General features: G+C 35.3%; 1 protein-coding gene and 1 long non-coding RNA gene across 5 annotated transcripts in view; both read right to left on the bottom strand.

Moving 5' to 3' along the window:
* The window catches only part of LOC115209210 (transportin-1), a 61,798-nt gene that overhangs the window by 27,591 nt on the left and 20,231 nt on the right, over nucleotides 1-13,976 (bottom strand). For all 4 annotated transcript variants that reach the window (XR_004998376.1, XM_029777466.2, XM_029777464.2 and 1 more), the window contains exons 7-16: nucleotides 13,552-13,674; nucleotides 13,265-13,444; nucleotides 13,057-13,161; nucleotides 12,551-12,611; nucleotides 11,544-11,869; nucleotides 4,190-4,339; nucleotides 3,736-3,810; nucleotides 3,547-3,633; nucleotides 1,879-1,986; nucleotides 1,245-1,403 (exon numbers count right to left, since the gene is read on the bottom strand). Coding sequence is in view for 3 of the 4 variants with exons in the window: in XM_029777466.2 (XP_029633326.1) it covers nucleotides 1,245-1,403; nucleotides 1,879-1,986; nucleotides 3,547-3,633; nucleotides 3,736-3,810; nucleotides 4,190-4,339; nucleotides 11,544-11,869; nucleotides 12,551-12,611; nucleotides 13,057-13,161; nucleotides 13,265-13,444; nucleotides 13,552-13,674 (1,374 nt within the window). In the remaining variant the exon portion in view is untranslated. The remainder of the gene's footprint in view (nucleotides 1-1,244; nucleotides 1,404-1,878; nucleotides 1,987-3,546; nucleotides 3,634-3,735; nucleotides 3,811-4,189; nucleotides 4,340-11,543; nucleotides 11,870-12,550; nucleotides 12,612-13,056; nucleotides 13,162-13,264; nucleotides 13,445-13,551; nucleotides 13,675-13,976) is intronic.
* LOC118762618 lies at nucleotides 3,948-4,189 on the bottom strand. The gene is made up of 2 exons (XR_004998377.1): nucleotides 4,095-4,189; nucleotides 3,948-4,045 (listed from the first exon to the last, which is right to left on the bottom strand). It is a non-coding gene; the product is annotated as an uncharacterized LOC118762618 (long non-coding RNA).

The following is a 13,976-nucleotide window of genomic DNA, read 5'->3' as shown; positions in this document are numbered from 1 at the left end:
AACTACAAAATGTGAGAAAATATCGAAGTACTGTGATACTGAGGTCATATAAAAATAAATTGCATGCTGAATATCATAAGATATTTTATAGTTATAAACTTCCCGAAAATAAAATCTCATTGATTTATATATTTGATTTAAAGAAATTTTATATTAATTAACCAATTAATAAAATTTTACAATTTTTACCAGTATTTTTTGGCATGTACTTTTAGTATATATAGTTTCACTGTTATCAATCAACACCAAGTTCAACTGACAAATTTGAATGCTTTCTTTCATGGTCTTAAAAATATTTTAATGCTGTCAAAAATGACTTAGATAGTATTACTGATATCATCATTTAATATCCACTTTCCATACTAGCATGAGTTGGACGTTTTGACAAGAGCAAACCAGAGAATTGCACCAGGTTCAACTGTCTGCTTCAGCATGATTTCTATGGCTAGATGCCCTTCCTAATGCCAACCAGTGCTATTTTTATTTGATGTTGTATTTGATTAAAAACAGCATTGTTGTTTACAAGTTTCCAATGATATAACCTCACTAAATTCATTGTATTTCTAACAATATTAGTGACATAGATTCTTTGTGCAACTCAGGAGTAACAAATACAGGATAATTTCAAAGAACTAGCTTTAATATTTCCTCATCTATAAGCATTAATATCCATACAACAAAATGAAAGGAACAGCATGATCATCATTATTTATCATCCATTTGGCATGGGCAGGATGGTTTGATCAGGGCTGGCAAGCTAGAAAGCTGCACTAGACTCCAGTCTGATCTGGCATAATTTCTACAGCTGAATGCCCTTCCTACCACCAACCACTCAGTGTGTAACGGGTGCTTTTACATGCCACCAGCATGGGTGCTATTTGTGTGACACCAGTATCTGCCATGACTGGAATCTTACTTGGCTTGATGGGTTTTCTAAAGCACTGCATAATGCCAAATACACAAAGATACCAGGTTTTGTTTTTCTATGATATGTTTTCCAAACGATGAACTGCTGAGTAGGACACACATTGACACCCTTTGATCCCATGCCAGCAGTTAAGATTCTCTTCATGTAAAAATGAAAGAAGTCCCAAAGAAGTACAACACAAGTGAAATACAGTGGTACATCACAACCAATCAAGCTCAAAACTAAACAAGTCAACCTCAATATATATTTTCAGAATTTAGAAACAGGAAATGTTAAAGAAAACAAGTGAAATAAGATTAAGTATTGTATATCTCACCTGCATACACTGAAAGAGCAATTTAAGGATGTTACTATTAGCAACAAGACCTTCTATGTGATGTTCAAGTCCTTCAGCAAGGCCACTTAAAAGATCCAAGGCAACTATCATAAAGTCCTTGTCTGGTGGGTCATACTGCTCAGGATGTGTCAAGTTGGCCTGAAATAAACAATTAATGAATTGACTAGGAAGAAAACAGGATATACTAAAAACTTTTTACATCTACCTAATATTACAAATTTTATCAGGTCATAGCATCTTTGTAGCAAATTATGTATGAGGACCTCAAATTAAAAGTATTTAGACATAACTCAGAAAAGCAATAACAGAATTTAAATAAATTCTCCATTTTGAATATATAATTTTAAAAAGATTTTTATAAGACAATAAACATTCAAATATGTTTTCCTTTTACTATGACTTATCAAGTTGTAGAATATTTCAAAGCTAGAAATAGTTTACATTTGAAGAACAGAACTTCTATTAACCAGCTCTGATAAATTTGTGTGAACATGTGTGTAGAAAATTAATTTTCTCCTTAACAATTCCTCAAATATGCATTCCACTAGAAAACAATAACATATTTATGGTTCATTTATAATCTAAAGCTTTAATACTATATAAGCTTACTTACAAAGTTTTGGTTGAGAGTCTGCTCTACAAGTGAAACGCATCGCTTATAGACTGGTTCACAATAGGGAAGAAATCCAGATTGTAAAGCTGTTGCAACACTTGACAAACACTGAAAAGAGAGAAACATCAGATACAATAAAGTTGGTGTGTGCTTATGTTTTTTCCAAACCACCATGGAAGACTGATATTAAAAGAAAATTAAATTTTATGAAGAAATTTCATGAATATATATTCTTAAGAACAGTTGAAAAAACTTTCAAACATTTTACCTATAAATTATAAATTGCTGAATCCCGAGTTGATGAAGCATGATCTTCAAACATGGAGGCAAGTGTTTGAGACCTTTGACAATATGCCGTACTTGAGAAGACCTATCAAGCCAAGTGAAATCACAGTCATGGCTGATGCCAGTGGCACGTAAAAAGCACCCTTCAACATTAGGCAATATGCTGTGATTGTGAAGACCCATCAAACCAAGTGAAATTGTAGTCGTGACCAATGCCAGTGTCGCATACCTGGCACCTGTGCTGGTGGCATGTAAAAAGCACTCTTCGAACTTTGGACCTCACGGAGGCAGTGACAAGTGACTGTGACCTTTGGTAATATACCATGCTTGGAGAAGCCCTGTCAAGCCAAGTGAGATCATAGTTGTGGCCAATGCCAGTGTTTTGTAACTGGCATCCATGCCAGTGTCACACAAAGAGCACCCACTACACTCTTGGAGTGGTTAGCATTAGGAAGGGCAGCCAGCTGTAGAAGCCATGCCAAATCAGATAGAAACCTTGTGCAGCTCCCCAGCTTTCAGTCAAACCGTCCAACCCATGCCAGCAAGGAAAATGAATGTTAAATGTTTTATGTAGCCACACGCATGCATTTATGGATGGGTATGAATATGTTATCTGCAGCACTGTTTTAGAGCCAGATGTTTTCCTTCCTAAAAACTATTTTTCAAGGGATCTCTTATTCCACACGTGCCTTCAAAGGCCAGCCATGTGGAATAAGAGATTTTTGTCAATGATTTGTTATTAGAAGAAACTGACAACACCACTACCTACTGCACTTTCATACAAGCAATCATAAATGCAAACACACACAGACATGTACATGCAAATGCACACACAAAAATACACAACTGTCTTCACTTTCTGTCAACCAAATCTCACAAGGCTTAGGTTGGCCAGGGGCTACAAAAGACACTTGTCTAAGGTGCCACACTGGGACCAAAAAAGAAATCACATGATTGGGAGGCAAACTTCTCAACCTCGCAGCCACATCATTTTAATGTCCACTTTTCCATGTTTGAGTGATAGTAAGAGTAAATTACAACTATCACATACAGTCAAGACAAGAAGATAGTAACATACACACAAGCTTCTTTCAGATTTCATCAACCAAATCCACTCACAAGATTTTATTCAGCCCAGGACTATAGTAGAAGACACTCAACCAAAGTGCCACATACACACAATTGTAAGTGATTGCTAAACACATGCTAAGGTATGCAACAAATACAAATGCAACTATTTTTCATATTTAATGATAATCTGTTAATCCTTCAACATACTATTATGACCATATTGAATACTTAAGATGTAAATGACTAGAATTAAAATATTTGGATAATGTAACTGATGCTTATTCAGAAACAAACAAGGAAGAAAAATATTACTTCAAGAAGGGGGAAAAGATCTTTGTCTTCATCTTTCAGTACATTCCATTTTTGGATCAAAGGAGGCATCAACAAATTCACATATTCCTATAAAAGAAAAAAAATATATTGATGACAGTATTAGAATATTCTGTAGTACTTTTAAATTAAAAAGAAAAAAAAATCATTAAAAAAATAACCTATACTTACAGGTTTATTCAGGTGATGACCAACCGAGTCAGCCAAAGTGCCAATCGCATCATAAAGAATTAACAAATTTTTGTGCTAAAATATAAAAATAAAAATAAAAGAAGTGCAGTTTCTGTATGTCCAATTTCATCTAAATCAGTGTTTCTCAATTCTTTTTACCCCACATAAATGTATCCCTAGCCACCTTGAATGAAGTCTGTAGATATTATTTATTTATTTATATTTTCAAAAGAAGATTTTAATTAAAATTTTATTGCAAGTTTTAATCAATTGTTACTTATAGCCCATTCTTTAGTAGCCCACACTGCACCTTGAGAAACTGTTACTTATAGCCCATTCTTTAGTAGCCCACACTGCACCTTGAGAAACAGATCTAAATTCAAATTTATATAATAAAAGTTAAGTGAAGAAATGAAATCAATTCTCAGTTGAGTGAAGAACGTCTGGAACTTACTTGATATTTATTGAAAGCAAATACAAGGGTTTCCAAAATGTACCCCAAGTAAGGAACAAGTTCAGTACAAGCCTCTTCTTCAAGGGTAGCAAAGGCTGAACAAGCAGCTTCCTGAACACGTTTGTTTGTGTCAAGAACACATTTTAGAAGCTGAAATGATAAACATCACAATCAACATCATTGCAATAGATTCAGTTTAAAAAGGCAGCTGACAAACAAGTTGATAGATTTGTTCCACAAACATGGTGACAGCTAAAAGTAGGTACCAATACCAACTGTAAAATCCATCTATGTCAACAAAATTATCCATGAATAGAAACAAATGCATCATAGAATAAAAATAAATGTCATTTCACACACACACACACATATTCACACCTGCTTTATATTGTATTTTAATACAGGTTGACATCATAATTTCACATCCATTTTCCATGCTGGCATGAATTGGACAGTTTGACAAGAGTTAGCCAGCTGAAGAGCTATCCATGCTCCATGTCTGTTTTGGAATGGTTTCTATGGCTGGATGCCTTTCCTAACACCAACCACTTTACAGTGTACAAGTTGCTTTTATACAGCACCAGTACTGGTGATTTTTACATGGCACCAGCACCCATGAGCTTGCAAGATTAGGAATGCTCAGCTGGAGAGAGACACAGGACAACCATGCTTTTACTTAGCACAGCCATCAGCCTAGTCTCTTGTCATCCTCTTTGTGAGCCCCAATGTCCATAGATCTTTTCTCACCAGTTCATCCATCTTCCTGGGTCTACCCCTTCCACATGCTCCCTCTCTATGATTAGAGATCAGCACCTCTTGATTCAATTGTATTCATTCATATGCATTATATATGGCCATACCAGCACAGTCTCCTCTCTTCTTTGCAAATCTCCAAAATTCAAAGAGTTTTCAGCATGAGAGAAGCAACATGAATGGAGAATTCCTGAAAGCATCTGGAAGGTTCCATCAGTGGTAGAGTGATTTTTTGGGTTTTTTTATTTTTCAATTATTTTTTTACAGCCAGATGTGTATGTGGCATGCTAACTGAGAATGTATTTTAACTATTAGTAATGCAATTATTGTATCATATACAAAATAGGGAGTTTTGCAGTAATATTTCACAATGTATAAAAATATATATTGTAGTTTTTTAATCAAAACAACATGCATTTTAAGTTGCTGTACTTAATGTAATTTTAGTGTTTAGTGCTACAATTATGTTTCGTAAGCAGTGAAAATTTCATGGTTTTGGTACAAGTATAGTATCAAAAAACTTTATGCTAAATCTGAATTTCCATTCCACATAAATCCATATCAATATAACAATGACTAGCATCATTAACCCTTTAGTGTTCACATTATTCTGCCAAAATTAATGCTTCTTTATCCACATTGTTTTGAACTAATCATGCATTATCTTGTAGCTATGAGATTTTGATGAGGTAGCTGTTAATTTTTAAGATGATATTGTAGAGTTGGTGTGAGAGATCAGATCTGGCCAGTTTGAACATAAAACAGGCAGAATACTTTTGGCCGGATATGGCCGGTTTAAATGCTAAAGGGTTAATTCAAGGTGTGTTTGTGTGTGTGTGTGTGTGTGTGTGTATATATATACACACACACACATAATTGAAAATTCTTATACATTCTGTACAGTTTATGAAATTTCTAAAAGAATACCTCCATGGTATATAAGTTGCAATAGGAAATGTTAAATAGATAACATTTAGCTCATCCCAATTTATAGATGCAAATCATTCCAAAATACTTTCAGAGCCCAAGCATTTCAGATAACAGATTATCAACCTATACTATTACATATAAAATTTTCCATTGTACACCTACAGCAAAATAGAGTATGTGATACCAGGTTGTAGATGTCTGATGAAAGGCATTGATCACACACACACACACACACACACACACACACACACTAATGAACAGGAAAAAATATAAAACTTTTGGTATGCATTTTTAATAGTACATCATACTCAATTGAACATGAAACAGGCAAATTTGTAGGCCATTTCTTGCTTTTCTTTGGCATATTAACACTTTAAATTTTAAACCAGCCATATCCAGCCCAGATTTTCTGAACCCAAAACCATATAGTTGGGAAGCAAACCTCTTACCACACACTCATATGTATGTATATAAATATACACACACACATGCATTAAAAAATAAACAATCCATTCTGTGTCATTCCAAACCATGAAACCTGTATGCAACAAGCTACAGGCAAATAATGGCGCATTATAATCGAACCAAGCTAAACTGAGTTTATTAAGGTACTTAGTAAAAGAAAAAAAAATCAACCAATGAGACATTTGCATAGAAGAATACACCACAACCAGTTGTCCAGAATCTCACTTGTGAGGGACTAATGCGAGAAGTGTCAAGACAATCATTGTGATTAATAAAGAATTTTGTGAATTCCATTTTCTCTTTCATTTGTTATAAATCAGATGAAAACGTTTTCTGAATGCATATGTGAGAAGTGAATAAACACAAATTTACAACTTGTTTTGGTTCATTTATAACACAAAAAACATTTTCCAAGTAAACAAATGAAGGAGCCTCTATGTACTTTTCTGAGCTACCAGAAATACCAGCCAAACCTTCAAATCACTCCATCTTAAGAAAAAAAAATACACACAAGCTAGGTAACACTAGTTACTGATCCATCAGGCTTCAAAGGAAGGCAGTATGGTCATGGCTAAAACACCTTTAATGAGAGAAGTGCCCAATCAGAACATTTTCAAGAGAGTATTTTAGAAAATAACTTCATTTTGTCCAATCTTGTGACATAATAGACATAATAAACTAGTTCATGAATTAAAGACACTCACTCATAGTCTATACATGGCAAGCACAGCAACCATTGATTGAAGGACCCACTAGAATGTCATATGATACATACAATCCTTTAAATCAATATTGTGGAATTAAAGTCTAGGTCCATGATAATCCATACAAAGGCATTTATTAGGTCTATTCAATCAGGATTGACCTGGTGCTAAATGAGAATTTGAAAGAGTATTTTAAATATAAATTGAAAGAACTTATTTTCATTTTGCCAAATCTTTCAAAAGAATTTTGGAGTATGTCATCATCATCATTTAACATTTGTCTTCCAAACAGTAATGGATTGAACAGTTTGTTAGGATTCAACAAGCTACAGAACTGCATCAAGCTCCAACATGATTTGGCAAGGTTTCTACAACATACAGGCTGTAGATATTTCATGACACATGCACTAGTTGAGTCACAGCAGAGAGAGAGGTAGCTTTACGCCTGGTGTTGTGAAGTTTAAATGTGATAGAGGGACAAGCACAGGTGTTTTGCAATAGAGGAGATACATGCTAGCCAACATTATACAAAGGTGAGTAGGAGCAGCTGGAAAGAAGATAATGGTGGTGATGACAAGTTGTTAGAGTGTACTTTCAAGACATGAGGTGAGTGTAAGAGAATACAAGGAATTAGGAAGAGTGGGTAAGTTCACTAGAACATGACAGAAGGGTGACAGATGGCTAAAGATGGGAGCAGAGGCAAATGTAATGAGTGGAACAAGAGTGGAGGTTTGGTTGATGGCAAATATCAGCATAGTAGGGAAGAAATAGGAGTGGATCAAAAAGGAGGAGATGATAAGCATCAGTACAGGAAAGGAGGAGAGCAGCAATATAAATTTATAGATAGATCAAAACATATAAAAATAATAAGCAAGTGAGATAGAGAGAGATGTACAGTGACAGAAATATGAAAGGGCAACTATATTGAGTGGGGACAAAGCTGGAGAAGGCCATCAAAAGAAGACGATGTTATGAGAATGATAGCAGACAAGAGAGAATGTTAAGAGTGTGATAAGGTAACAGCAGTCCTAAATTTATTGCTAATTCTCACCTTACTAACAGAACTCCAGTACACAAATTGTATGGCTGACTCTCACAAGCCATTTGTTTACTCCTATCTTCATCAGGGGCTATCAGATCACTGAATAAGAGACCCTGTCAAAGGTTTTCAAGTCAGATAGCTAAATAATTCAGTGGTTGTCTTACTAGAAAGAGGGCAAAAAACCCAACTGCATCTCATCAAACTTAATTTTCTTCCTTATTGGGATTCTTAATTGTGTTCACTTGTGTGTGAACAACACTAGAGTTGAACAACATAATTGGTATGAAGGTGATGCTAATTTACAACCATCACATTCATACACATATACAAGATATGCACACCCACACACACAAAAATGTGTGGGGGGGGTATGTGTGTGTGTGTATATATACACATATATATATACAAACACACAGACGAGTCTACCATATCCATTCACAAAGCTTTGGTTGACCAGGAGCTCTAGTGGAATACACTCACCCAAAGTGTCACATAGTGAGATTGGACCATTCGTTGGAAAGCAAGCTCCTTAACCACACAGCCACATCTGCACCTCTCTCTCTCTCTCCACACACACACACGTGTTTGTGCATGCGCACGCACACATATATAATAAAGCTAGTCAAAAGACTACATATAGGATAGGGGTATTTTCAATGGTTAAATTTGAAAGGACATTAAAAGTAGAATAGAGAACTGTAAATCAGTGACAGCCATAATTGACTTGAAGGAATTTATATCAACCTTACTTAAGAGGTGAAGAATTATGCACATTATTTACATTTGACGGATATTTGTCATCATCTTGTTTGTTGTTGACACAATGTTTCAGCTGATATACCCTCCAGCCTTCATCAGGTGTCTTGGGGAAATTTTGAACCTGAGTTCTCATTCCTAAGGTATTTTTCAATATTATTATTATTCAGGTCACTGCTTGGAATCAAACACAGAATCTTGGGGTTAGTAGCCCGCACTCTTAACCACTACGCCATATGCCAGTAGGCAGTTATGGGGTGAATTTTAGGGCTTATAAATCTAATATTTGCGTATCCGTCCTTAATACCGGTTCCCATATGCTACTCACATCTGCACTCGGTCTGCTTAGGAGGTTGTTGTGTCCTAGCATATATGCTGCGTCTTTTAGTTTTCGTATTTTCCAGTAGTGTTCTCTGTCTATTATTTTAACTTCATCCCACAGAGGGAGGTGGTCTCCATTTTTCCTACATGATCAACTATACCCGATTTAGCAATATCTCCCTGTGTCACAGCTTTGCGATGTTCCTCTACCCTTATTTTGAGTGGGGGGCATGTTTCGCCTTTGTATAACCTACTACAGCTGCATGGGATGGAGTACATGCAGTCTTTGGTCATATTCTCTTCTATTGGTGGTTTTACTGGAAGGAGATATTTGCGAAGTGTTGTATTACTCTTGAACACTGTCCTGATGTTATATGCATGACATATCTTTTGTATCTTTTCGGATATGCCTTTCACATTGGGTAGACAGACAGTGGACAGTTTATTGGAGTAAATTGTATGTTTTTGGGGTAGTTGTTGCTTAATAGATTGTTATTGAGCTTGATCATTTCTTTGTGGTGAGTATCACGATCACTACTTATATTCTTTGCACGATGTTTAAGGCACTGGGCAATCCCTCTCTTTACACTGTATGGATGGTGGGAATTGAAGTTTAAGTATCGTCCAGTGAAGGTCAGCTTGCGGTATACGGATGTCCTGAATCCATACTTAGTGTGTGTTATTAATACGTTTAGGAATGCTAGCTGATTGTCTTTTTCTTTTTCCATTGTGAACTGTATGGATGGCTTTATTGAGTTCACATGATCCAACAGCATTTGGACATCTTCCTGATGGCACCAGAGTATAAAGGTGTCATCAACATATCGCAGCCACAGGGTTGGTTTTAGTGGTGTTGATCCTAAAGCCAAATTCTCCAAGTATTCCATGTATGTATTGGCTATTATCGGTGATAATGGCAAACCCATAGCTAAACCCTCCTCTTGTCAATATATATCAGTGTCCATATTGAAGTAGGTAGTTTCTACACAGAAGGTCAACATGTCCATCGAGTTTCTTATTGGTATACTAGTGTGTTCTTTTAGTTGGGGTGTGTCACTAGATTTTCTTGAATCACCAATAGTGCTACACCAGTTGGGACTTTGGTGAACAGACTTATCTAGGCTCACCATCTGGTTGAATTCAATGGGTGTATCCTTGATCAATTCTGTGAAGTGGGTGGAATTCTTCACATATGATTTTGACTTTCCTACTAATGGACTGATTATATCCACAAGGAAACAACTTAGTAGTGGATGACATGCTGAACCTCTACAGCTCACTATAGGTCTTAATGGAATACCATCCTTGTGAATCTTAGGCAGGCCATTCATGTGTGGTAGTTTACTGTAGTGTTGAGTCAGTTGTCTATATTTCCTGGATGTATTAATAACATACACCATGTTTGGATTCAGGACATCTGTATACCACAAGCCAACCTTCACTGGAGGATACCTAAACTTCAATTCCCACCATCCATACAGTGTAATAAGGGTAGGCGAACATCGCAAAGCTGTAACATGAGGAGATATTGATAAATCGGGTATAGCTGATCATGCATGGAAAAATCGGTTATAGCTGATCATGTATGGAAAAATGGAGACCACCTCCCCCTGTAGGATGAAGTTAAAATAATAGAGAATATCACTGGAAAATACGAAAACTAAAAGAAGCAGCACATATGCTAGGACACAACAACCTCCTAAGCAGACCGAGTGCAGATATGAGTAGCATATGGGAACTGGTATTAAGGACGGATATGCAAATATTAGATTTATAAGCCCTAAATTCACCCCATAATTGCGCACGGGAATATGATGTAGTGGCTAAGAGTGCGAGCTACTAACCCCAAGATTCCGAGTTCGATTCCAAGCAATGACCTGAATAATAATAATATCGAAAAATACCTTAGGAATGAGAACCCAGGTTTGAAATTTCCCCAAGACACCTGGTGAAGGCTAGAGGGTATATAATCCGAAATGTTTTAAACAAGATGAGGACAAATATCCGTCAAATGTAAATAATGTAAGCTTACTGAAATAGGTTTTTTTATGAAAGTTTTTTCTTTAATGCAAGTGTTATTGATGCACACATATAGACATTTGTTCATTTGCTTTTATATCTGTTTGTATATGCTGGCACAGGTTAGATGAAGATATTAAAACACCATTTTGCAGCTTCCTGTCACAAATCATTTTTTGACCAGATAAAAATAAATGCTTGAATGAACTGATTATCTTTGATTTTCTTCTAACTCTACTATTAATGCATATTTAAAAGAAATCTAATTGATGAATGGAAAATACAAAATATTTTTTGAAATTTTTCAAGAGCAAGAGATATGTTGCAAATTAAGGTATTAGTGCTGTAAATTAGAACTACTTACTTCAGTCATCAAAGGTTTTAAATAAAGTTCATGTTGTTGTCCAACAACCCAATGGGCATATCGACTAAGTGTCCAACAGGTAATGGATCTGACTAATGCTTTCTTATCTGCTAAACAATTGATCAAATAAGGAATAAGTTCAGGTAAATGAGGAACCATCCCTGTCATGCAGCCTTCAGCAATGGCGCCAAGCACTAAAATACCAGATTCCTTAATGTCCCAGTCTTCATGAAACAAAGTTTCTTTCAGGATTGGTAATAGAATTGGCAGCAGTTCATCACGGAATACATTAGCAAGAACATCCAAAGCGGCAGCAGAACATTTACCTATAAACAAAAATGACAGATTAAATTTATTAAAGCTGTTGGAAATGATTAAAGGTTAATACTTCTACCAACTTTTACAACCATTTTTTTTGCATTATATCATCATCATCATTTAACGTCCATCTTCCATGCATACATGGGTAGGACAGGAGCCAGCCAGGTAGAAAAACTACCCTAGGCTGTTTTGGCAGGGATTTTACAGCATCCAGCTGTAAAATCCCTGCCAAATACCTGCAGGTACCATCCACTTTCAGCAACAGGCACTTCTGTATACAGATGTCTTCACTCATACACATCACGTGTTCAAACCAATGCAGTCTCCTCTCCTGCATACCACATTTAATCCCTCTTATGCCTAACTTTTCTCTCAATACAGTTGTGCTTTGTCAGTCATGTATACTGATGTTGCAAATCCAATGGAGCATACAACCTTCATTCCTCTCCAGCCTACGTATGTCCTCCAAAATCAGAGCCCATGACTCACAACCATGTAACATAGCCATTCTCACACAAAATGTTTATCATAATTTAAATACAATCATCACTTTAATATGACTTAAGTACAACAGCCAGTTAAAACTTTCCTCTATAAATAGCTACGGAAAGATCATTATCAACAACAAAAAAGTCTAAAAGTGGAAAATAGTGCAATGTCTCTCAAATACAAAATAAAAGACTTACGTAAGTTCCAATCAGACAGACTGTCATCGTCATCAAAACCTTCATCAGAATATTCCCCATCCTATAATATAAAAGTACTCAATATTAGGCAATAGAACAATGCTCTTTCATATAATCACCCATATATCCCTAATTTTCAGTCATACTGTTTAATACATTTAACCCTAATATTAAACCACATCAGATCACTCATATGGAAGTGTTCATATTTAAAGTAAAATGTCAAAATTTCATAAAATGAAATTTTAGTAGGTCAACTATCTAATATACAAATATTTTATTAAACCTTTTCCAAAATCTGATTATATTGAAATATTAAGAAATACAGTTCTGAAAGAGTTAAACCAATTCTGAATCAATTCCCCTAAGGATAAAGGTATAAATGGCATTTTCATATAGTGAAACAAAAATGTAATGCGTACCGAAGAATTGAATCTCTTTACATACAACAATGAAACTTTTCTATTAAGGAAACAATATTATTTGCACAAAAGTAGTATACAAACCTCTTCTCCTTCTTGGTGTTTTTGGCTGTGAGTCCTAGATCGGTGAAATCTAGGTTTTATATCAGATTCCTTATCAGGAACAGTAGCATCTTCTTCAACATCACCCTGCACACAAAATAATGATCATAGGATAAATTCATTACATTGAAACAAATTAAACATAAAACTCAATAGTAATTTGATCATTTAACAGTAAATAATAACTAACCTTTAAAAGAATAATATCAATTTCAGAATATTTCATTCCTTTCACTAAAATAGGAACCAGCCTCATAATATGAGGAGCCAAAACATCTTTACAAATTGGTTGTTCAGCTAGAGAAAGCCAAAACTCACAAGCTTCCAGGGAAACTGCATCATCATCATCTTGAGTGCGTAACATCATATACTGCAATCAAATACAAAGATATGACAATTACATGCACCTATTTCCTTCCTTTCTGGCAAAATTTCAAAAACCAGCCATGGGTAAGGCAACAAAATCATAATACTTACTCCAATGATGTCATTTATGTGGGGTATTAAGCGATCCATTCTCACTTCAACAAGCATCACCAGAGCACGGCAAACATTCTTACGGACCTCAGTATCTTCATCACTTGCCAAGTAAAAGAGATTCTACAAAATATAAAAACATTTTATTACACTAAGAACTGATAGTAATGATTTAGATACAATTCTTTCATTGGAAAACAAAATCAAAACTAAAAATGACAGAACTAACAAGTATCAAGTTAAAAGGACAGAAATTATGAATATCAGATGAAATTATAGTTATTTTGCTTTTCTAAACACCTTGATCAGTCAATATAAAAAAATATTTTCAAATCTATTTTGTTGAGTTATTTTTTTCATGCTTTCACAACAATATTTGTAATGAAATGCACTGCCTGTGTATTTCAATAATTTGAAGGGATTAG

The sequence above is a fragment of the Octopus sinensis genome, linkage group LG3 (genome assembly GCF_006345805.1).
Source record: "Octopus sinensis linkage group LG3, ASM634580v1, whole genome shotgun sequence".
NCBI classification, from domain to species: Eukaryota; Metazoa; Mollusca; class Cephalopoda; order Octopoda; family Octopodidae; genus Octopus; species Octopus sinensis.
The sequence above is the reverse complement of the archived record's forward strand: the minus strand, read 5'-3'. Positions and strand labels throughout refer to the sequence as shown.